Raw genomic sequence first — 25,326 nt, 5'->3', positions numbered from 1 at the left:
AGGTGAACATGGTCATCGGGATCTTGGTTTTTAACAAACTTGTGTCCAAAGACGGGATCACAGATAAAAAGCTGAAGGAACGGGCAGGGTAGGCGGCCTCATTCTTTCCTCTGAGAAGATGAAAAAAAGTGTTTTGTTTTGTTTCGTTTGGAAACATTGAAACCACACACACACACACACACACACACACACACACACACACACACACGACCTTCATGTTCCTGAAGACAATTTTGATTCATAACCAAGCAGCAAGATGGGATCCAAACCCTGATCCGGCATTGTGGGTGGAGTTAGTGGGGATGGGGAAGAGACCTAGCCAGGCTCCTCCCCTGCGAAGAGAAGGGGTGACTGGGCAAAACTGAGCTGAGCACTTTGGAGCCTACATCTCCATTTTTGTTTCCTCAGCCCATCAGTGAGGGAGTAGGAAACATGTAACATGTGCCCAGGAGAACTATCAGGTGGGTTGGGGCCAATGGGCACGTGAAATCAGGAGACCTGGTTTGAGTCCCTGTCTGACATGACTTACTTTCTAGGAGAACTTGAACAAGTCCTCAGTTTTCCTGTCTGTAAGATCATCAGGATTGATTATAGATTCTTCCAGGTTCCTCACAGCCCCATTTTTCTATGATAACTCTTATCGAGGATGTACTTGGATAGGTCATGTAACTTTTCAGAAATTAGTAGTCCCTTTTGTCCTCAGAGCAAACCTGGAGAGTAGAATTTTTCCCCCTGCCTTAAATAGTTGGAGAAAAAGATTTACAGAAGGATGTCCAAGATCATACAGAGAGTCACATGGTGGCCCAAGAGAGTCCTTTATTTCTTGCTGCTGTCAGGAACACAATCAAATGTATTCTCCTGGGAAGGACAGGACAGGGCTGATGCCTCAGCTGGCTGGTTATGGATCTCATTTTCTTGTTGAAACTTGCCCCCCCACCCCGCTCCCCAGCCCCATCTCTGTTTCTTGGCGCCACTCTGTTTCTGTGTGTGTTCATCCATCTGTCCGTCTGTCTGTCTGTCCGGGAAGGTCTTTAGCATTCTGCCTGTTAGGAGGTTTGCCACTCCATGCCCACCCCTCCCTGCCCCAAATCCTCTTGCCCTTTCTCTGTCCCTCTCCCTCTTTTTTTCCTCATTCCTCTTTCCTCTGCCTTCCTTGAGCAGTGGGCAGCACATTCTCACTCCCCATAGCCCCACAATCAAGTAGTCCACTCAGTCAACCTTAGCCCTCTGCCTTTAGTCATTAATTCCCCACTGCTCCTGGCTTTTGACCCTTAGCTCTCAGCTTTCCGGCCCCTGCCTTTTATCTCTACCCTGAACACTCAGTTCTCAGCACTGATTCCTTAGCCCTTTATCCTCTGCCCTCAGCTTATCAGTCCTATGCCCTCAGCTCTATGTCCTCCAGCCCTTTACTCTTTGCCCTCTACCTTTGACCTTCAATTCTTAGCTCTCAGTTCTCAGTCCTTTGCTCACTCTAGTCTTGGAGTTGCCCTGAATGTCCCTATATGGGAGGAGTACTGGACCACTAGGACTGAAGAGTGGAGGGACCCCCACTCAAGAATGCAATGCCAAAGACATTGCTGTGTCTCATCCTGATACTCATGGATATGTACTTACGTACATATACACAATAATGGGAACAGCAAACCTGTGAGAAAGGGACCATGGAAATGCTCCAAAACTCACTAGCAACAAAGGGAGTCCAGTTCAGGGTCTTCTCCTTATTTAATTCCACAAACATAATTAAGCATTTACTATACCCAACTTTCTTTATTCCATCTAGAAGAGGGACAGGCAACCTCGCTCTCTATGAGCTTAAACTAACCGAAAGACATGACTATGATAAATCAAAGCAGTGGGAGATAGTCCAAAGGTGGGATCCATATAATGATGTGTTATAAGAAGTTTGGGGAAGGGAAGATGGGTGGGTATAGGGGAAAGAAAGCTAGGCAGAAAAAAGGCTTGAGCATGAGTTCAGGGATGGGGGAAATGCTTCAAGAGCAAAGGCAAATGTTAGCCTGATTTCTAAAAGAGTGAAGTAAATGGATTCTGTAGCCCATGGGAAAGTGGAATGGATTTCGATTCTTGGCAGAATTAGAGAACATGTTAGTTAAAAGATAGTGAACTTGTAGAAAAGGAAGCAATAATCAAAAAGAATCACACAACTATATCAATCAACATGCCTTTATTAAGCACCTGCCATGTACCAGTATCGTGGATGCAGAAGTACTTTTGGAGTCAGGAAGATCTGTTTTCACACATACTGACTGGGTGGCCTTCGGTGAGTTTCTTAATCTCTCATCACAGGCAATGTATTAGTCACCAAAAAGGGGAATATCTACATTGGCCTAGGAAGTATCTCAGCAAGTACTCTTTACATTGACAGAATCTCAGGTATGCTGTTTTAAAAGCTTCCAAGTCACTATGCCAAATCTATGTCCCCTGGCTATAAACACAAAAATGAAGCTTTCTTCTCAAGGAGTTCATGTAGCAGGTAGCATTTACATATAATATATATACATATAATTATATTCAAAGTAAACACAATGGTGGCAAGTCTGGAAACACTAGAAGCTGGAGTAGTTGAGAAAGTACTCAGGTAGAATATGGTAACTGAATTAAAATTTGAAGGAAATTAGAGGCATAAGAGGAGAACATTCCAGGCTTCAGGGACAATCTCTACAAAGCAACAGGAGATGGAATGTCATATGGAAGGAACTATATCATCAATTGAATTACATAGGGTAACCACATATGTAGCTATATATATCAATCTGTAGATAGATATAAATACATATACTCTATACATACCTCTATGTAATATGTGTGTATATACAAATAGGGTTAGAAAGATTTATTATATATACATTTATATGTACATTGTGTAACCTATTTGTATGTGTGTGCATACACATATACAGGCACACAGTAAAAACATATGTGTATACGTATACATGAACACAATACACATCTTTACATATATACACACACAATACGTATACACACACATACTAGAAAGGTAAGTTGGAGACAGTTTCTAAAGCACTTTAAATAATAAAGGAGTTTACATTTGACCCTAGAGGTATTAGGAAGCTCCTACAGTTTATTGAACAGGTAGTTGACATGATTAGGTCTATGCTTTAGGAAAATCATTAATAGCAGATCATGCTACACTAACCTTCTTTTCCAATTAGATCAAGAGATTTGGCAGATCAAGAGAGTGCTAGGGATAACATTTACTCAGATCTATGCAAAATATTTAATAATTACATGTTATTCTTTGTGATACGTGGTCTAGGCAATAATTCATCTGGTTGGATGTCCAGCAATTTGGGTGGCCATTCATGGTTCAATACAAAAAAAAAAAGTTATCTATGATCTGGAATCTGAGCTGCTTTTTAAAAAACTAATGATTTTAATAAGATAATCATATGATATATGACACAAAGCTGGGAAGAAAAGCCCAAACAAGATCATGGAGTCAGGAATCCAAGCAATTTTCATAGGCTGAATATTGCTCTAAGTCTAATGGAATGAAAATTAATAAGGACAAATGCAAAAGCCTATTCTTGGGCTCAAGAATCAACTCCAGAAACATAAGATCATTAGCTGCAGTTTGAAAAAGATCTGCAGGTTTTAGAGGACCGCAGGCTCAAAAATAAAATGAGTAGAACAGGGTAAGAAATATAATCTGAAGTTGAATCAAGGGAAGAATCGCATTCAGGATAAAAAATATTAAGTCCCTTGTCATCTGCTCCTTTTATTTTTTTCATTTTTGAATGTTACTTTTTGGAAGGCCATCATTGAGTTAGGTCAAAACAAGAAATAGGCAACAGGATGTTGAAGAGCTTTGAGTTTGTGCCATAGAGAGATATATTGAGGACATTGGGAAACAGTTTTTTTTTACTTACTATACTGGGCCCTGGGGAAAATAAGAACTAGAAGGAATGCTGAGAAATGATGTGGATATATATACATGGTGGCTTCCTGAAGTATCCCAAAGTAGAATGGGCTGCCTCAGGATGGGGTGGGTTTCACTTAACTGCAGTTCTTTAAGCAAAAGTACCTGCCTGACTCTAATCCTTATTATCCCTGTGACCTTGAGCAAATCCCTTTTGCTTAAAATGATAGTGACTTCTCTGGTCACTTCTGGCTGTAAAGCTCATAATATTTTGATCTTTATCTGGCACCAGAGGTAGAGGAAAGTATAGAGCAATGATTCTCAAACTTTTGTTCTCAGTATCTTCATACTATTAAAAATCATTGAGGATCTCTCCAAGAGTTTTTATTTATGTGGGTTATATTTGTAAATATCATCTTAAAAATAAAAACTAATTTTGAATTTGTTTACACTCTGAAAGGGTTTCAGAGACCCCACAGAATTCTCTGGACCACACTTTGAGAACCACTGTTCTAGAGAAGATAGTCCCTGAGTGGGGCCAGGAAGGAAGGTAATGACTATAGCAGATGGAAGTGAGGTCGTCCAAGAATGTCTATGTCTTTAGTACCGACTCTATCCCTAGGTTTCATAGTGGCAACTAAGTGGTAGAGTGGATAGAATACTGGGCTTAGAAAAAGGAAGACTCCTCATCCTAAATTTAAACTGGGCTTTAGATGCCAGCTGTGTGACTCTGAGCAAGTCATTTAATGCTATTTGCCTCAGTTTCCTCATCTGTAAAATTAACTGGAGAAGGAAATGACAAACCACTCCAGGATCTTTGCCAAAACAAACAAACAAATGGGATCACAAAGTCAGACATGATGGAAAAATGACTTAACAAGAAGTAACCCTCCCTCTCTCCTTCTCAATGCTGTCCACCCTCTCTTAGCTTCAGTCTAGACACGTCCTTCCTTCGCTCAGCTTTCCCACATCAGGGAACAAGTTTTCTTCCCCAAAGAGATTTAATAATAATAATAGCTGACATTTAGATACCATTTAGGGCTTTTTTTTGAAGTTTGTGTTTTAAAAATTCTGAATGTCACAAACATCTCTTCTGTCCAAAAAATCTATACATTAATATAGCATTTTGAGGTTTGCAAAATACTTCCTGGAACTTCATAATAACTCTGTGAGTTGCATATATGGTATTATTTCCATTTTTCAGATGAGGCAGCAACATCTCAGGAAAGTTAAATGACTTATCCATAATCATAATCTATAAGAAATTAGCTCAAGACCCCCTGTCTTCTTGATTTTAATTCCAGAAACTCCTGAAATCTGTGGTGTTGTTTATTAAGGAAATTATTACAAATAATGATAGAACACCATTTCCCATTCCTGCAGTATTGTAATGTTTCAAAACACTTTCCTCATGGTGGTAGAAAGTGGGGAATCCAAAACTCTTGCTCCCATTTTATAGATGGGGATGATTTTGAATGTACATTGATGTCTTCCTCCTGTGATTATCATCATGTCATAAAGGTGCCCCAGGGGTTTTGCCCTTGTGAGTAAATTGGTGGGTGATTTATCCATCATAATTTCTAGGCTCCTCATAAACTGTGCCAATGGAATATAAGCTTTGGGGAGGTTTCAAGTGTAGACACATGAGTAGAATCTACTTTCTATATTCCATGAGATCTCTGGGTCTAAAGTAGGAGAAAAATTTAAAAGTTATCCTCATCCTGCCCCTCATTTTATATATCAGGGGTCTGATTTGAACTCAGATCCTTCTAAATTTGGGATTGGTGCTCTATCCACTGAATCATCTAGCTCCCCTTGAATTATAATTTCTTTGAAAAGGGGCACAATCCTGGGAAAAATTTTACCAAATTCATTTTATTTCATTTTACCAAACCAATTTGTTCTAGCTCTAAGCCCCCAACAATGTTTACAGTATCCCATCCATATCACCCAAACCAACAATGTTTATAATTTCCCATCCCTTTCACACAAATTGAACCAGGTACAATTTCAAGCAATATACCAGTAATAAGAATTGGTGGGGGCAGCTAGATGGCACAATAGACAGAGCACCAGCCCTGAAGTTAGGAGGATCTGAGTTCAAATCTGCCATCAGACACTTAATACTAACTAGCTGTGTGACTCTGGGCAAGTCATTTAACTGCTTTTTGCCTTGCCAAAAAAAAAATTATAATTAAGAAAAAATAAGAAAGGGGCCATTTCTTGGCACAATTGAGTGAGTACCAGTCCTGAAGTCAGAAAGATTCATCTTCATGATTTCACATCTGGCCTTATATACTAACTAGCTATATGAACCTGGGCACATCAATTAACCGTGTTTGCTTCAGTTTCCTCATCTGTAAAATGAGTTGGAGAAAGAAATTGCAAAAATACCCTACTATCTCCGCCAATAAAAACCAAATGGGGTCACAAAGAGTCAGACAAAACTGAACAACAATAACAGAATCTCTATACACAAATGCACATACACACACTCACACACCATCACACTTTCATATATAGATATTATAGAAGCAGTGTAGTCTAGTGAAAAAAACCACTGAAATTTCCTCTGTGATCTCTCCTTTCTGAATCTTTATGGCCTCCTCTATAAAATAAGAATTAGGATATGTACACTATGGACTTCACAGAGTGATTGCAACAAAACTGATCTTTGAATATATCACTGAATACTCTGAGCTTTAGTTTCCTTCTCTGTTGAATAGATGTATAGAAGTATAAGTAAGACCTGCCCAAGGAGGGTTGGATTGGGAGGTTTAAGGAAATCATTTCTACAAAGAGCCATGCAAATGGGAGCTCTCCTCATTACTTTTCATTAGTGCTTAGCCCAGGGCTTTGAACAGAATGTGGGCTCTGGAATTATCTGTCAGATGAGTATAATACTAATAGCTAGCATTTGCAAAGCACTTTACAAATATTACATCATTTGTTCTTCATGACATCCTTGGAAGGTGCTATTATTATCCCTGTTTTACAGACAAGGAAATTGAGGCAGGCTGAGGACAAATAACATGTTTTTAGCCATACATTAGTAAGTGTTTGATTTGGCCTTCAGGGCCAGCATTATATCCATTGCACCTCTAGTCATATCCACATATATCCCCCAGGCTTTATGTATGAGGGCACGAGCAAGCTAGAGCAGGTCCAGAAGAGTGTACCATGCATGGGAAGGGGAGGAGATACTGAAAAATAGATTGAAGAAACTGGTCTGGAGAAGAGAAAACCCAGGGACCAGGAGATGAGGGTGGATTGGCAGGGAGAGGGAGGCAAGCTTTACTAGCTGTCTTTAAGCATTTGAAGAGCTGTCCTGTAAAGAGGGATTAGCTTTGTTCTGCTTGGCCCCAGAGGAAGGAGCTAGAAAGGGTTGTTAGTATGCGAAAGACCCAGGCTGAAGTTCTACTTATACTGTTTGCTGCATCACCTTGAATAAGTCAAGTCATTTCTCTGACTTGCTCTTTCCTCATAAATTAAAAAAAAAAAGGACCAGTTAATGCATCCTGAAAGTTACAAGGAGGCAACTAGAAGCTCTATTTAAAGAACTTGGTTCTTTAAGAGTTAGAGCTGTTCAGCAATTGAATAGGCCAACCCAAAATAAAACGAGCTCACTATTAATTTACATATATGTGTGTATGTATATATACATGGATGTTAAAGTGGAAATTATACTGTTCATTTGGGAATATAGAATCAACACATATTCTGTTAGAACAGCGATGGATTTGAGATGCCCATTTCAGGCAGTTAGGTGGTACAGTAGATAGAGTGCCAGTCCTAGAGTCAGGAGGAAGTGAGTTCAAATTTGGCCTTTGACACTTACAAATTGTGTGACCTTGGCAAATTACTTAATCTTATTTGCCTCAGTTTCTTCTTCTGTAAAAGTGAGCTGGAAAAGGAAATGGCAAATCATTCTAGTATTTTTGCCAAGAAAACTCCAAATTGGGTCATGGGCAGTCAAACATAAGTAAAATGATTCAACAATAACGCCAATCTCTTTCTTTTAGAGCTAAATAAAGAAAGAGGCACAAAAGAAATGTTTTGCTCAAGGCCACATAAGTAGTGAGAGACAGAACTAGGTAAATGTTTAAGAAAAAACTGGCTCTCTGGAACAGCAGGGGTAGGGGGCAGAGAGGGTACTACACATGCTTTAAATTTTAACCTGTATTATTAAAATTTTCTCCATCATTTTAAATCTAGTGCAGTGGTGTCAAACTCAGATAAAAACAAGGACCATTAAATAAATGTACATAAAGTTCCTGCATTCTGAATTTGACTCATATACCCATATGCTCTCACACACAGGCACAGGTGCATTGATGATTATAGATAGACATGTAAGCAGACATCTGTTTATACTCCTCTTAGTCCATCCATCAGTCACCAGGTCTGTTCTGAGCCCTGTGATGCTGAACTCTGTTACATGACTGGAAGGAGGAATTGTGGTGTTGCCCTTGAGAAGGTCAGAACTACAGGCAGATGGACAGATGTCACACACACACACACACGTATATGCAAACATACACACATACATAGACATACAGCTCTAGATCCACTTTTCCCCACTATAATATAAATAGATACCCAGATAATCAAAGTTATACACACACACAACACACACACACACACACACACACACACAGAGAAATATATAGCTCTAGACTCATTTTTCCTCACTATGATATACATGCAGATACCTAGATAATTGAGGAAACATATATATATATATATATATATATATATATATATATATATAATGCAAACATACACATACAGCTCTAGACCCACTTTTCCCCACTATCATATAAATAGATATCCAGATAATCAATTTCTCCAAATTCTGAGCACAGGATTTCAAAGCTGATGCAGTAAATAAAGCAGTAGCCTTGGAGTTAAGAGGACCTGAGTTCAAATGTAGCCTCAGATACTTGACACTTACTAGCTGGACGACGTTGGACAAGTCTCTTAACCCTGCTTGCCTCAGGGGAAATAAACTGAATAGTAAATCCCACCAAAACGGCCTCCCTGTGGCACAGGATCCTTTCCAACATAATCCGACCCTCCCAAGCAGCAGCCTTGGCTACATACTTTGCCCCCTTTCCTCTCAGGGCTGCTGCCAGTCAGGAATCAGGGACAGAGTCAGGCTTGCCCTAAGACCTTCCCCAGAATGTCAGAGCAAGCCTGGGCCAGAGACTGGACTGGGAGACACTCCACTTTTCGGTGCTGGTGAACTTTATCCTATATTTCTTCTCCCCTACCTCCTTCCTTCCTTCCCCAGTGCATCCTTCCCTCCATCCTCTAGACCTTCCTTCCCTAATAAGTTTGGGGTTCTTTCCCTCCTTTCCCCTTTACTTAGCCCCCTTTTCTTTTGTGTTTTGATAGCAAAAGGTATTTGATTTTGTTTCAGTCTTTGATTTCACTTCCAGTCAGATGGCAGTGCCCCTGTATGGTCTGGCCTTGAAATGTGCCAAGTGCGGAGTGGTTTCTGCGGCCCAAGAGACAGCGGCCACCACCAGTAATGCCATGTTAGTGCAGCCCCTTTCCCCCTCTTTGCTCCTCACCTCCTGCCTCCCTTACCCTTCCCATTCTTATGGAGGCCCTCCTGCCCTTCCTGCCTAATGTCACCCAATCTCCTAGAATTTTTTTTCCTTCCTTCCTCCCTCCTTTCCTTCTTTCCTTCCTTTCTTCTTTTCTTCCTTCCTTCCTTCCTTCCTTCCTTCCTTCCTTCCTTCCTTCCCTCCTTCCCTCTTTCCTTCCCTCTTTCGCTCTTTCCTTCCTTCCTTCTTTCCTTCCTCCTTCCCTCCCTCCCCTCTTCCTTCCTTTCTTCCTTCCTTTTTCCCTCCCTCCCTTTTTTCCTACCTCCTTCCCTTGTTTCCCCCCTCCCTTTCTTCCTTCTACCCTCTATCTTTTGCCCTGGCTCTTCCTTTTTACCCCTCCTCCTCTTCAACCTTGGGTTTTCTTATCTCCTCTGAAATGAGGCAAAGGAAGTATCTGGAGTTAGTCTGTGATCAAGAGAGCACAACTCAGTCTTAGGTTAGGTTCTTGATTCCTTCTCTAGTTAGGATCAAGGTTCAGGTTTAAGGTTTTGTATCTAGTCAGAATTAGGACATTTGTTTGGGCTCAGTCCATTGTCATGGTTATAATTCAATCTGTGCTTACAATTAGGTCTCAGACTTTGGTCAGGTTTGATCCTTTGTGGAGGGTCTCCAGCTACAGTCAAATCTCTATCTTCGACCAGGGTCAAGCTCAGGTCTCTCTCTCTGTTTATGACTGGGCAGAAGTTCAAGTTGAAGCTCAATATTAAAGGATCATTATGGGATCATAGAAGAGAATCTTCTTGGAGTAATTGAGTCTTCAAAATGAGGAAGGTTTTATGAGATAATCAATCCTAGACCCCCTCTATGCTCTAAATCAGTGGTCCTCAAACTTTTTAAATAGGGGGCCAGTTCACTGTCCCTCAGACTGTTGGAGGGCCAGACTATAGTTAAAAACAAAAACTCACATTCTGTCTCCGCCCCTCAGCCTATTTGCCATAATTCGGTGGGCCGCATAAACATTCTCAGTGGGCCACATCTGGCCCATGGGCCATAGTTTGAGAATCCCAGCTCTAAATCTTATGTTCCCAGGGCCCACACCAGAATCAGATCTGTAACTCTAGATTAATTTTGATTAAACTTAAATGTATGAAGTACCTAAGTGTTGAGGGCTCTATACTCATTGTTAAAAGACAAAAAATATATATACTCCCTTTCAAGGTTCAGTAGTCTTGCTAAGACTATCGTGATTTTTTTACATGTCTTAGTCTTGAAGAGTCTGGCATCTTCAGGAATAGCTCCTAAGAGTAGGTGCTGATTGAACTTTGAAAGAAATACAGGATTTCATGCAGGTAAATAAGAGGAAGGGCCTCCCCTCTCACAAGATGAAGGACTGAGCCTGACTTCTGTAGGAAATCAGCCTGACTGGGACAGGAGGAAGAACATAGGGGTATTGGAAGAACCAAAGATACTTGCAAAGGAAAGTAATGAAACCTTGAACAGGGTACCTAGAAGAGAAACAAGTGAAGAAAAACAGTGAAAAGCAGAAAACAGAAACAAATGAAGAAAAATTGAGGATGGAATACTGTGAGAGAATATTTAGTTAGACTGATTCAGGACCCAACACAATGGGCATTAATGGCATCTTGCTCTTCTAGGGAAAAGAAATATTCATTTTCTGAAGGTCCTGGCTGGGCTTGAGATTCCCCATTGTTTAATCTCTTTCTAATTCAGTTTGAGAATTTACTGTGTATTAGATATGATGGGAAGGGGTTATGCAGAGGGGAGAAGGGAAAGAAATAGATATCAGCAGTAATACATTGTCTTTATATGGCACTTTCCTATAATAATATATATTTTCTATCCTAATAATAGCACAAAAGCATGACTCCATTTGTTCCACATGACATCCCTTATAGATAGGTAGTGTATTATAATTATCCACATTGTGAAGAAACAGGGGTCAGAAAAGATGAATGTTCTGACCAAGGCCACCCAGTTACTAAGTAAGATTTGTCCTTGATTTACTGTATGATCTTGGGTAAGTAATTTTCTACGTTTGAGCCTCAGTTCTTTGACCTTGTGAAAATGAATGAATATTTAAAAAGCACTTATTATGTGCTAAGCATTAGAGAATACAAATAGAAAAATTGAGAAGGTTTCTATTCTCAAGGAACTCAAATGCTAATTGAGAGAAACAATATTACATAAAAGAGAATTCAGTTTCTGAAAAGAAAGTCCTGGAAGTCCTAATGTTTCTGTAGAGCTTCTTAGCTCATAGTTTTTGTTTAAATGACAGCACTGGGGATCTGCAGGAGATATTGGAGGGACAGATAAGAAGGCCTAGAGGACTTAAGGGGTCAGGATGAGCAGACAGTAACATCTAATGACCATCCATCTCACTGGAAGGAATAGAGTTGGTTACATCCATTTAGCACCCAGGTGATGGCAAGTTTTTTGCTGGTGCTTGCCTATCTTTCTAGATGGATTCTAGGACCATCTATTTATAACTTGGAGAGAGTTCTGGGATACATTTTTTTTCATGTGTAAAATGAAACTTCTTCAAGGGAGCTGTGGATGAGTGTGGAGTTGTCAAAATGATATAATTTCTAGTCCCATGGTTGTGACCATGGTGAAAGCCTTAGTTATGTTTTAAAAAGCTGTTGACATTTTCACAGAACCCTTCCTAAAAGTTCTTAGTCCAAGATCAACCCATTGGGTAGATGAATTATGAAGACACTAGACAATTAATGGAATTGTTGTGTTCTTCCTATTCCAATATTACCCTCCCATCCCCATCATCATCATGATTATCATTAACATTTTCAAGTCCAGGACCTCTAACTCCAAATCTGGAACTCATCCCACTGCCCCCCAAGAATTGCTTAGGAAGCCTGGGAGGAAAAAGGTTGGGAGAACACAAGAGAGACTTATGAAAAGGGAAGAGGTCAGAGAGATTCTAGATATTATCTCATCATCGAGTTCTTTCTAAGCTCTCCCAGAGCCATTGCTTGGGAAAGACTTGGGCATCCTGCCTAGAAACTAGGCCAAGGCTACAAGCCTTGATGCTCCAGCTGGTGCAAGTTTGGGACAGGTAAGGACACAGCAGAAAGCTGATGTCACCAAGATCACAATTTCCTTTTCTATGCTGTCTGGTTGTATTTATAGAGGGAAAAAAAAGCATTTCTGTCTATGAACTATGCTCTACATCTGATCACAGACAGAGCTCTGATTTTGGTCATTGACTGAGCACTAACCCTGATTGTAGAGTGAGGAACCTATATCCTAATCATAGGCTGATCCCAAATTTGGCCCCAGACTGAGTCCTGAAGCTGGACCCTAACTCTATTTAAAATCTGAGGTTCTTAACCATTTTTGCATCATAAACTTCTTTGGCAGTCTGGTAAAAGCTAGACTAAAAACTGCCAAAATGGTAAAACCTATGGATTTTTAAAAAATAATTCAATTAATTATTAAACATTTATTAAGCACCTACTCTAAGTGCTGGAAATAACAAAAAAGAGGCAATAGAGAGTCCCTGACCACAAGGAGTTTATGATCTAATAAAATGAACAATTATAATCTAATTGACAGAAATACATGTCAATTAGAGGTTAATGAAAATAAAGATACAATGCTTATTCATTAAATCCTGACCCTATCTCCAAACAGCTGTATTCTAGCCCTGCCTATACACTGAGTTCTAAACAAAGTACAAAGTATACATGGATGGTCCAATACATCCCACTTCCCCTATTGGAGACATAGCTTAGAGCCCCCACCTGCTGATGTGATTTAGGGCTCTGTATTTTATTCACAAAATTTGATATTTATTTATAGATCTGTTTGAATACTAGGTTCCTATGTCACAGAAGAGTAGTGTTAACAGTTGTGCAAAACCTTCTGATGGTTTTATATTTATAAGCTTTTGCCAACATTAATGGTCAAATCAAAAAGCTAATTTACCTAGTTTCTACTTCTGCTAAAAATCCCATTAGTAACATAGGATTCAGAGGATTTGTATTCCCAAAAAGGCCTAAATTTCTTGGGCCTTGCTTGCCCTCAGGAAATTTCTATTCTGATAAGAGAGATTACACCTATCCCCTTGATCATTCTGGGTCACTACAAAATAAATGACAAGCCAATATAGCATATAGTAGACTGGATTCCTTCTTATATTCCTAGTTTAACCAGAATAATGCAGAAAATGAGGTTGGAGGTGAATGCATCCAGCAAAGAAAGAGATACCCCACAGGTGAGAATGAAAGTGGGATAGCATTATCCCCAGTCCTAAGCAGGACTGTTGTTCAGGTAGCGTGATCTATTGGGCAGGGCTCTGTATCTGAAGTTAGGAGATAATGATACTAATTCCAAGTCTCACACTAACTCTGGCAAATCATTTTTCCTTTCTGAGAGTTGGTTTCCTCTTCTATAAAGAAGGAAACAGGGGGAAGAGTAAACCTCATACTTCCTACCTTAAAATAATTTAGAAATGGGAATATGTATTATTATTAAACCAAGATTTCAAGGTGAGAGAAGTAAGAAGGATGCTTTCAACTCTGTTGCTATTTCCATGAAGGATTTGCTCTATCTTGCCTCTGGAGAGTCTTAAAAGGTCTTGGGAGAAAGAGGGCAAGAGAAATGGAAATAATGGGTTTCTTCATCAGGGAAATGGAAAGCTCTTATAGTTTGATTGGGTCAAATCAATTCTGAGAGAGTGTGGAAGGTGTAAAACTATCAAGAAAAATGGACTCCTCCATTCCTTCCCCAGTCATCCATATTCATACCACTCACACTACTAAGTAAATCACAGCAGTATTAGGCTAAACTTCCAAAGAAAGAACCATTCCAAAAAGAAAATGATAGGCCATGTAGTGAGCTCCCCATCACTAGAAATCTTTAAGTCGAGAGGCTGGATTTTGGCAGTATTGTAGAAGGGATTCCTGCTGAGATACTGGCTGAATAAGATGATCTTGGAAACTCTTCCATTTGGGAAATTCTGTGAAACATTCTCTGGATCCACTAGGTCTCAGGAAAAAAAAAAAAAAAAGAATGTACCCTGAGGGCACATATGGAAATGTGTATTGTATGTATTTGTGTGTATCCTATGCATGCATGTGTTTTGTGTGAGAATTCATGCCTGTGTCTGTATAAATGGGAAGCTGTGGATATATATTCAGTAGATCTGGGTATGAGACTCCATTCTGAACTTTGCTAATCATATGATCTTAGGCAAGGCCCTTTTCTATACTTCCTTTCTCTGGGTTTCAGTTTCTCCCTTGAAAGAAAGGAGGTTCATGGATAGTCTTTCCAACTCTAGTATTATGTGATTCTCTGTGTGTGTATATGTGTGGATATATGTGCATTGTGTGTCTACATGTGTGTGGTATGAGAGTTCCACCTCATCCCAGGAATTGGATACCCCTTTCTTGTAAGAAAGATTGCTTCTGGAAGGTGTCCTAACCCATTTCCCAAGCAGATGTCTTCCTTGTCTTGAAACATCAGGGACTTTGGCACAACTGGACAGGCCCTTATTATCTCCAGTGCTCCTTCCCCCTTTCCTGTTACTTCCCTCAATCATCCCCTAGATTCCCCAGGCCCTCCCACTTGCCTGTCCATCCCTTCCTCCTTTTAATCCTTCTCTGTGAGCTATCTTTCCTCTCTAGCTTCTCTCCTTTCCCCAACCTTCTCCTTTTTGCTGCCTCCATGTCCTTCTGCCAATGTCCTGTCCTGTCCTGTCCAATCCCGTCTTGACCCCATGGGGATGGGAAGAGGGGAAGGGGGAGGAACAGGGGAAGGATGATAGATGGGAGGGAAGCCCAGGGACCCATCTCAATGCCTTTGAACAGACCAGAGACAATCTGTCAGGAGTCCTCAATACATAGGTAAGGAATGAGCCACTGGATTCAAGTATCAGCTGAGTTCAAATAGACTATTAGTCTGTCAGAGCCCCTGCTGTGGGTCCAGTTCTGTTCTCCCTGCCACAGTGGAAGAGACAGGGGAAAAAATGGGCCAGACTCTGTCCTTAGTAAGCCATGGGATCAGAGAAGGAAAAACCGGTCCTGAGGGAATCCACAATTTAGGGCAGGCAGAGGAACAAACTTATGGCTGCTCTCTGAGAACTTATATTTTGAATAGGAAGATAAGACATCCATAAAAAGATAACATGTTGCAAGGCCTGAATAGTAAAATATCCTATTTCTCTGTTTCTGTTGACTTCCTCCTTCCCACATTTTCTCTTTTCATCCTCTATTCTCTCACTCTTTTCCTCCTCTCTCTCTTCTTTCCTTTTTCCTCACTTCCTCCCTATATTCCCCCTTTATTTCCTCCAGTCCCCCCTTTCTTCCTCTCTCTTCTGGTCTCTCTGTCTCTATCTCTCTCTGTTTATCTGTCTGTCTCTCTCTTTCCCCCTTTCCTTCCCTCCCTTCTTCTTTCCCTTCCTCTCTTTCTGTCTCTTCTCTCTTCTCTCCTCTCCAGTTCTTTCCTTCTCTGCATTCTCTTTCTCTGCTCTAACTATATATCTGAAAAAAGGGCGTATTGCAAATAAGCAGAGAAAAATGAGTAGTTCTCCAGGAGAAAAACCAAATCAAAATGTCTAATTAGCTCTAAAAAGAAAGAAAAGAAGGGATATGCCCCCCAAAAACCCTAAAATTTCCTAAGGAAAAAGGTCAAAAGATTATAGATGGTCACATAATGCATAGGCTTTATTTATTTAGCACAGGTTATTTGAGGACCCTTCTTCAGGAGAATTATTGAAAAAATCTTCATTCTAGAAGGATGGAACCAGCACCTATTTTCTGAGGACATTTGGTGTCAAGGAGAGTGGAAAGGGAGCTAGAAATCATTCTTTGAGGATCTTGGCATTCCTTTCCTTGGGGGAAGGTGGCTTGTGATTGGGCAACATTTGTCAGGTTTCATATTGACTTTTTTATTCCTGGATTCTGAGTAGCTAAACCCAAATCCCTGGAGTGAAGTTTGGCCATCTTGTCCTACCAGACCTGAACCCATCCTCCCTTGATGGAGGACTTTGGGGAAGTGAAAAAAATAATTTTTGCTCCCTTCTTTCCCAAAATATCTCCCTCCACATTCCCTAGGTCCTGCTAGTATTTGGAAGGTTCTGATCACCATGGTAACATGAGAGAAGACCCTGCTGTTGCCTAGCTACAGCCAGAGACCTCCTGTGGGACTGGCCCCTAGGTCCCTCTACCTGGCTATTACCCAATTTCATTGAAGAACTTGGGGACCTAGAAGAAAGAAGCAGTGGAGAGTTCAGGGCGAGTCCCAACTTCACATTGCTCAGACTCAGCTGCTGAACCTCCAAGACTTAGAGGTTTCCCATGGAGAGATACAGGGAAAAAGAGGAGGAAATTTTCATGGTCAGAAAGTTCTTTTTCACCAAGAATGACCAAAAGAGATACAAGGGAAAAGAAAGATTAAAAAACCAGAGAGAGAGCTCCAGAACCAGAGATGAAATAAGACAGAATAACAAACACAGAGAGAAGTGGAGATAAATGAAAAAGACAGGCAGAAAGAGACCCAAAGAGAGAGAGGCAAGGTAAGAGACTGGAAGAGAAAAAAATAAAAATGGGTCTAGAAGAACAATACAGAGAGAAAACAACAATGAGACAGAGACAGAGAAAAAGAAGCTGAGTGAGAAGAGAGATCAGGAGGCTGAGACAGAAACAGGGAGAGAGAGAGAGAAGCTGAGAGACAGAGAGACAAATGCCACAATTGGAAGTTTGGAGGGCCCAGAATGGGGGGGGGGTGATCCTGTTCCCCAAACAAACCTAATCCTCTAATAGCACCAGTAAGTCCCCTTTTCTTTCCCATCTCTTTGCTGAAATTCAGTAGTCAAGAAGTCTGCTTATCCAGGCTTTTCCTACTTGTTCTTTGAAGACTTGTAGATGGGACAACCTTCCTGTGCTTTCTCTGTTGAGCTCCAGAAGCATTCCCAGATTAGTTCTTGTCTCTGGTTGGTTCTTGGGCTTTCCCAACTTCCCTTGGGACTCTCCTCCTGGGCAGATGGGGGGCAGTGGGAGTCAGGAGGTGGGAAGCACAGGCCATGGGAACTTCCTTCCTCCCTATGATGGGTACAGACATTATCAGCCTCTTAGCTAACCCTCCTCTCTGCCATCCTTCCTGCAGGGCCTCTCTATGGAGCTCCTGTGTGGTGCTGCCTCTCCTAGCCCTCACCTGGATGTCCGCTGTCCTGGCTGTCACCGATCGGCGCTCTGCCCTCTTCCAGATCCTCTTTGCCGTCTTCGACTCCCTAGAGGGTTTTGTCATCGTGATGGTACATTGCATCCTCCGGCGTGAGGTGGGCCATCTCCTAGGGATGCACTACACACTCAGCCATATGCACTGAATTCATGAAGCCTGGCCTAGCCAGTCCAACCTAGGCACTGAGAGAGAAAAGAAATTGTGGCCTGGCTTCCAGAAGCCTATGGTCCAGAGACCAAATACTGATGATATCCTGACATGGCTGTTATGATCTTACTCTATATCACCATTTTCCTTTCTGGGTTATGGGTTCCTGTCTGGAAACTGAGGCAGGTGAACTAAATGGTCTGTACACATTTCTCTTCATGCTAATTTTCTGTGTTCCAAAATCCAACTTTGGCATTCCACATTCTAAGTCCCCTTCCATTTTTGACATTGCATTCTATGGTCCAAAACCCATGCTGGCTTTGATATTTTATATTTTAAGATTCCTTCATCCTAAGTTTATGAGATTTTTAGGGACAAAATCTATAGTACAGATGACAAGTACTATGGCCAGTGACCTACACTGGAAAAATAGCAACAAGTTGAGGTGAACATAATAAAACTGACTCCATAAATGCTTAAAGAGCTATTATCAGAGTGAAGTGAAATTCAGGGAAGGGTTGAGTTTTAACTACTTGCCCCAAGGTGGAGAATAGTAAAGTGAGGTGAATTTTATGTCAGGGCCTAGGCTCAGATTCTCAGATACTTATTCAATGTTGGGTAAGACACTTCTCCCTGCTCATTTCCCCCTTTATAAGAAGAGGCCATTGGACCTACTGTCAATGAGGTCTCTCCCAGCTTTTAATCCTATGATCATCTTGAGGGTCAGCATAGTACTGTAGAAATAATCCTCAGTTTTTAATCAAATGACTTGTATTTGAAACCTGGTTTCTGCTCTCTTACTAACAATGTGAACTTGAACACATCACAACCTCTCTAGACCTTTGCATTTTTGTCAAATTGGAATTAAGGTTGACTTAACTATTTTAAAAGGTCCCACCTACTTGAAAATGGATAGCCACTGCCAGTATCATTGTCAGCCCGTGATGAGGTTAGACTGAATGACCCACTAAGGTTCCTCCCAGTTATCCCATGGTCATATGATCCCATGGTCATATGAATCTTTTTTTCTGCTTATTCTACTGTAAATAGTTCACAATATTCCCTTGTAACCTCAATCTAGTACACTTCCATGATTTCATTGACACATACACACTCCCCTCCAAGACAATTGACTCTTTTTTAATAACCAATCCCCTTCACTCGAGCTGGTTGCCTTTTTTTTTCTTAATTTGTAAATGTGCATAATTTCCTCGATTTCAGTTCAATTTGAAAAACATTGTTCGGTTCCTATTAAAAACAGTAGATAGATGGGTAGATAGATGCATAGGCAGATAGATAAGAGAGATGATTAGATAAAAATGGAGAAAAATTAAAAATAGAGATAGATATTAGACAAATATAGGTGTAGATCAATATACATAGGTAGTTAAATAGGTCATTTACTTTCATGTTTACTGTTGTCAGGTATTGGTAAGCACCAGGGATCCAAATATAAGGAAGTCAGACAGTCCTTGTGTTCAAGCAGCTTATAATATAATAGAGGAAGACAATCCACATAGAAGAATTGTAAAAGGGGTCAAGGGATAGAAAGGTTACCTATGTTGGATGAGCAATAATTTAGAGAATAACTGAACTGTTCAATCATAGGGTCAGGAGTATAGCGAGTGATGATAGAATGGGGAGATGTCAGAGGATATATAGATCTTTAAGAAGAGTCAGACAGGAGAAATAGAAGACTAGAAGGTTGGTATTGGGGAAAGAACTTTGGAATTGAAGGTCATAGATATGGCAAAGTTGTGGTTAATAGTGATATCTTAGATGTGACCCTTCTTATACAGGTCATGGGAAAAAAAGAAGGCTTATGAACTGAAAGGGTAGAATGTCAAAGGCATATCAATGCACATACTATAGTTTCCAGATGTGAGGTCAGGGTTTAACAAGAAGGTTAAAATTGAGCCAAATAGTGAATTTCTTCATAAAGTAGGAAGAATGTTATAGGAAGGATGACTTTAGCAAGAATCTAGATCAGAAGATTTTGACAGATTGAGTGAACCCCATTCTGAATGATGATAGCAAAGGGATGAGGAACACTGAATGCCTATTGCGTCTTTTCATATAACATGTTGGAAGTTGTGAACAAAAAAAAAATCTTCAGTGATAGAGAGATATGGTGTCTTTGAGAGGGATTTCAGCTTCTCTAAAGAGCTAAAGTTGGAAAGAGCACGAAATGAACAGATCTAAAATAAAGGAAGTTTGCAAACAATAGCATGGGGCTTTCAGAACATACATCCGGACCAGGAGGGCAAAAGAGGATCTAAATGGTGACAGAAAAAGTTGAGCTGGCATGGATTGGGAGCAGGGGAGGAAAGAAAGGATTGTCAACAAAGCAGATACTAATTCTGAATCCCAGAGAGAAGGAAGATGGCCCTCTGAGGCTAGAGATCTCTTATAGTGTCTTCTTATTACAGCACAGCTAACTATGCTTCAATTTTCCTTGTCTGTAAAATGGAAAGTATAATAGCACTGCCTATCTCAGAAGGGCTTCTCTGAGGGAGGTACTTTGTAAAACTTAAAAGGGGCCCTTTTACAGTGAGCTGTTATTATTTATTCTCTGTAATTCCCTTCAGCAGGTAAGTTTGTTCCTTATTGACTCCCAATTTTTGGAAATCTCAAACTTCTTCAAGATTGGCAGCCCCTTGCAGGCAGGTGTACCAATTTTGCGATGAGGATTAGATTGTTGTTGATGTTGTTTTTTTGGTTGGTGTAGCACTCTCCATGACCACTTGATGCTCTCTTTTTTCCTAGGTCCAGGATGCTGTGAAGTGTCGGGTGGTAGATCGTCAGGAGGAAGGCAACGGTGACTCAGGGGGATCTTTTCAGAATGGCCATGCACAGCTTATGGTAGGACCTAGCGCCTTCATGGCCCCTAACCCCAGCTGAGCCTGGAAGTCACAGAGTCATGGGGGTCTCAGTTGATCACTTTTCTCATATTTGTATCTATCTATCTCACAAGTATTTTGTAACCTTTATTCCATCACAGAAATAGAAACTTTCATTATCAAACAGTAGTGGCAGCCAATTCAACAGGCTTCCTTAGTTGGAAATGGGATATTTGGCCTGGCTGAGAAATAATTTAGAGGTGGTGTGAGATAATATTTGAATAACCAAAGGCCATTATGTGGCAGAGAGATTAAACTTCTTTTGCTTGACTCCACAGACAGAACTAGATGCAATAGGTGCAGTTATAGAGGAGGAAACTTAGGCTCAAATGTGAGGGGAAAAGAAAAAAAAATTCTTAAAAGTTAAAACTGCGCCAGAGTGGAATGTGCCCTGTCATTGGAGGTCTTGAAGGAGAAGCTGGATAACCACTTGTTAGGACTGTTTTGAGGAGGATTCTTCTGTAGGATTAGATGGACTCAGATTCTTCCCAGCTCTCTCAGACTGTGTTTATAAGATAAGAGCCTTCATGAAAAATAGATGTGGACTTCTTCTAGGTGGGATATTATTTGGATATTAGGATAGTCCCCTTCTGTTCTGTTCCCCTCCTGGGCTCACCTGGACTCAGAAATCTTTTTTCTACCCTTAGCTCACTTGAGATACAAGTTTGGGATTTTCATCCAAGCTTTGCCAGCCTCAGATTCTGAAGGACTTGGGTTCAAATGCCACCTCATAAGCATACTGGCTGTGTGACCCTAAAGCAGTCACTTAGCTTTTAAGTGTTCCAAGCCACTCCTTAGGACCAGACATTGCAGAATAGTTGTTGGACTGTCTTGGATCAAAGAATTACTTCAGTAGGAGCTATCTAGTTAGTACAACAATTGAATTATCTCTCTCAAACATCAAACTTATCTCCCTTTTTTTTGTTTCCAAGTTGGAGCCTTCCTGGCTTTCTCTGTTAATTTACAGGGTCAGTACTTCTAGACAATGATAGAATCATAAAGTCTGAGCTTAAAAAAACAAAGAAAGAATTTAAAAAACCAGTGATGTCTCTGATCCAGCCTCCTCATCTTATGGCTATATTACCAGAGGACGATTGGTGCTTAGAAGAAGAAGCTCTCCAAAGGCCACCCAGCCTTCCTTCTCGTATAAACCACATTGGGATTAGTGTCTAAGAGAACATGAGACTCAGAACTATGGGAAACTCAAAAGAGAGACAAATACAGAGAGAGCCAAAGATACTGGAGAGATAAACAGACAGAGATGGAAAGACTGAGCTTGAGTAGTGAGAGGGAGGTTGTTCATCACAGTATACTTCATGGTAAGAAGGGAGCCTTTGAATCTCTCCTCCCTCCACAACAAGTGATTATCCAGTTTCTTCTTGAAGACACCCGTCTCCTGCTCTCATGGAATACACAATATGATCAAAGAATAAGATTTAGATAGTGATAACTCTAATTCAAATTAATATGATCAATTTAATAAAAGAGAAATTAGTACGGGCTTAGGGAAAGGCTGGAGGAAAGGGAGAATATTTCTTTTTGTCATCCATTGATAGACATAATAATGATGTAGATAAATAGATGGATATAGATATACTTAGATATATACAGACATATGTAGATTTAGACAGATAGATATAAATATACCTATATACAGATGTAAATATATAGAGATATAGACAGATAAAGATATAGATATACAAACATATATAAAGATATAGATACTGATAGACATGATGATGGCATAGATAGATAGATAGATGGATGGATATAGATATCCTAGATATAAGTAGATATTAATTTATATAGACACAGACAGATAGTTATAGATATAGATATACATAGATATATAAAGATATAGATATTGATATATAGACAGATAGATATTGATATAGATATAGACAAATAGCTAGGTATAGCTATGCCTAGATATATACAGTTATAAATATACACAGATATTGATACATGTAGATATAGATAGATAAATGGATATAGTTATACAAAGATATATAAAGATATAAATATTGATAGACATAATAATGGCATAGATAGATGAATGGATATAGTTATATCTAGATATATATAGATATAGGTGTAAGTAGATATTAATATATGTAGATATAGACAGATAGTTATAGATATAGATATACATAGATATAGACAGATAAAAGATATAGCTATACAAAGATAAATAAAGATATAGATATTAATAGACATGACAATTGCATAGATAGATAGATGAATAGATATAGATCTAAGTAGATATTAATATATATAGATATAGACAAATAGATATAGATATACATATGCATACATATATATATATCAAATGTATATATACAGGGGACAGCTAGGTGGCACAGTGGAGAGAACACCAGCCCTGAATTCAGGAAGACCCAAGTTCAAATCTGATCTCAGACACTTAACACTTCCTAGCTGTGTGACCCTGGGCAAGTCACTTAACCCCAGCCTCAGGGAATAAAAAAAAAAAAAGGAAAAAAAATGTATATACAAAGGAAGATAGAGAGAGAGAGGGAGAGAAAGAAGAGGTAAATAGAGAAGAAGGGGGGAAGTAGATACTGCTTGAAGATTTGCAAAGCTCTTTATGTAGTTATCTCATTTGATCCTCACAACAACCCTGGGAGGTAGATGCTATTATTTTGCCCATTTGCCAGGTGAGGAAAAGAAGCATCAAAGAAGTTAAATGACTTGCCCTGGGTCATATAATTGGTAAGTATCTGAAGCATGATTCAAATTCAGGTCTTATCTGTCTTCATATCCAATGCACTATCATAATGTATTTAAAATAGCCTCAGTCTGGCCATCCAAAGACCTGGGTTTTAGTCCTGGATCATACCTTTACAGGTTATGTGACTCTTAACAAGTCATTTTTGCCTTTAAGGATCAGTTTCTTCATCTGTCAAATGGGCATCATAATTCTTATGCAGCGTATTTTACTGTACCGATGAGAAACAAAGTTAAATTGGAATGAAAAGGCCTGGGTTCATTATCCTGCCACTGATATTTATTATGTGACTTTATTCAAGTTATGTCCTCTAAGAATAAGTTATATTGTTTTAAAATGGAACTAATGGTAGAGAGCAGTAGAATAGTGAGTCCTGTCTCCAACACATACTGACTATGTGACTGGAGAAGTCTTTTAATCTTTCAGTCCCCTCAGGGTAACTGCCTAAGACTATACGTTATAGATTTTTCAATCAACAGGCATTTATTAAGAGCCTACTATGTGTCAAACCATACAAAATGAAAATCCATCTCCTCAAGAAGCTTACTTTCTAACAGGGGAGAAAACATGTACAGGTATCTATTCAGTGTAGATACAAAATCAATAAATACAAGGCAGTTAAGGAGAGAGGGCTCTCACAGGTTGTTTATGTCGAAGGCAGTGTTGAATCTTGAAGGCAGCCAGAGATTGCAAAAGCTAAAGGAGAAAAGAGAAAAAATCCAAAGATAATAGATGCCTAGGACAAAAGATGATGGAAGATGAAGCATCATTTATGAGCAAGAGCAAATAAGCCATTAAGACTAGACCATCAAATGATATGGAAGGATGTAATGTGTAAGACAGAAAGTGGCAAGTGGAGTTTTCTACTCTAAACCAAAAAAAGCAATAATAATACACCAGTCCTCTCAGAAAACTTGTGTTCTAAGTGAAGTACCTTAGAGCCTGGGGTTTTCTGCACAAAAAGAATTTCTGTTGGTTATTTAGGATGATGTAAACTCCTTGCCCTACACCCCTTCCCCGTTCACCCTGGTCTCTCCTCTCTGTCTTTCAGACTGATTTTGAGAAGGATGTGGATATGGCCTGTAGATCAGGTGAGCACCTGACAGGTGAGAAATCAACAAGGGACCTGCATTTGGGGGTCCGCCTTGGCTTTCTCTTTACTTCATGTCCTTGTTTGTGCAGAATCTGTGTGGGGTGTGGGAGGGGGTAGAAAGGGTGCATGTGTCTGTATATAAGTGTTTATGCCTTTTGTCTCCTTCTAGCTCCCTGCTTCCTGACTCAGGCTGGGCTGCTGCCATCCCCTTTAGCCTCTCCTTTCCCTTCCTTCCCAACCCACCATTCTCTCTCTTTGGACTTTCCCTGTCTGATTCTGGTATAGGGGTTAATTTAGTTTTGCTTCAGAGCAAGTGAAGGAAATTCTTCCTCTAATGCCCAAGTCTTTTTTTATCCCCCCATCCCCTGTGTCCCTGGCCAGCCCATATTTCTTCCTATCTATATTGCAGGAATAAAGGGAGGCTGTTTTCTCAAGTGTTAAGCCAGGGGAGGGCAGTAAAATCCATTGGCACCTAATGGTTTGTATTTTCTGTGGACATAACTAAGAGTTGAACAGGAAGATATATAGAAAAGAAAGGGAAGACCCAGGCTCACTTTTGAGAAATTCAACCTGGAAGAGGAAACATTTTCTGCCTTTGGGAGATGCTGAGTCTAAAGAAAAGCTACAATCTCTGTCATCCGGAAACCCCTCTTTCAGGGAGAAGATGCTAATAAGATCCACATCTCGCCCTCAGAGAGTTCATGTTCCTGTTTCCATACCCCAGAATATAGTCCAGAAGAGCAGATTTCTCATAGTGATTTTGCTTATTCTTC

General features: G+C 40.0%; 1 protein-coding gene across 4 annotated transcripts in view; it reads left to right on the top strand.

Moving 5' to 3' along the window:
• ADGRB1 (adhesion G protein-coupled receptor B1) overlaps positions 1 to 25,326 on the top strand; it is a 257,197-nt gene that overhangs the window by 213,397 nt on the left and 18,474 nt on the right. Inside the window, exons 24-28 of one of the 4 annotated variants that reach the window (XM_074264552.1) lie at positions 3 to 88; positions 9,340 to 9,438; positions 17,593 to 17,764; positions 20,581 to 20,676; positions 24,512 to 24,551. In XM_074264552.1, the coding sequence (XP_074120653.1) occupies positions 3 to 88; positions 9,340 to 9,438; positions 17,593 to 17,764; positions 20,581 to 20,676; positions 24,512 to 24,551 (493 nt within the window). Of the gene's footprint in view, positions 1 to 2; positions 89 to 9,339; positions 9,439 to 17,592; positions 17,765 to 20,580; positions 20,677 to 24,511; positions 24,567 to 25,326 lie in introns of all 4 variants that reach the window. The other 3 variants (XM_074264544.1, XM_074264570.1, XM_074264562.1) reach the window with 3 other exon arrangements.

This window comes from Sminthopsis crassicaudata, chromosome 1 (assembly GCF_048593235.1).
Source record: "Sminthopsis crassicaudata isolate SCR6 chromosome 1, ASM4859323v1, whole genome shotgun sequence".
In the NCBI taxonomy this organism is placed as follows: domain Eukaryota; kingdom Metazoa; phylum Chordata; class Mammalia; order Dasyuromorphia; family Dasyuridae; genus Sminthopsis; species Sminthopsis crassicaudata.
The sequence above is the reverse complement of the archived record's forward strand: the minus strand, read 5'-3'. Positions and strand labels throughout refer to the sequence as shown.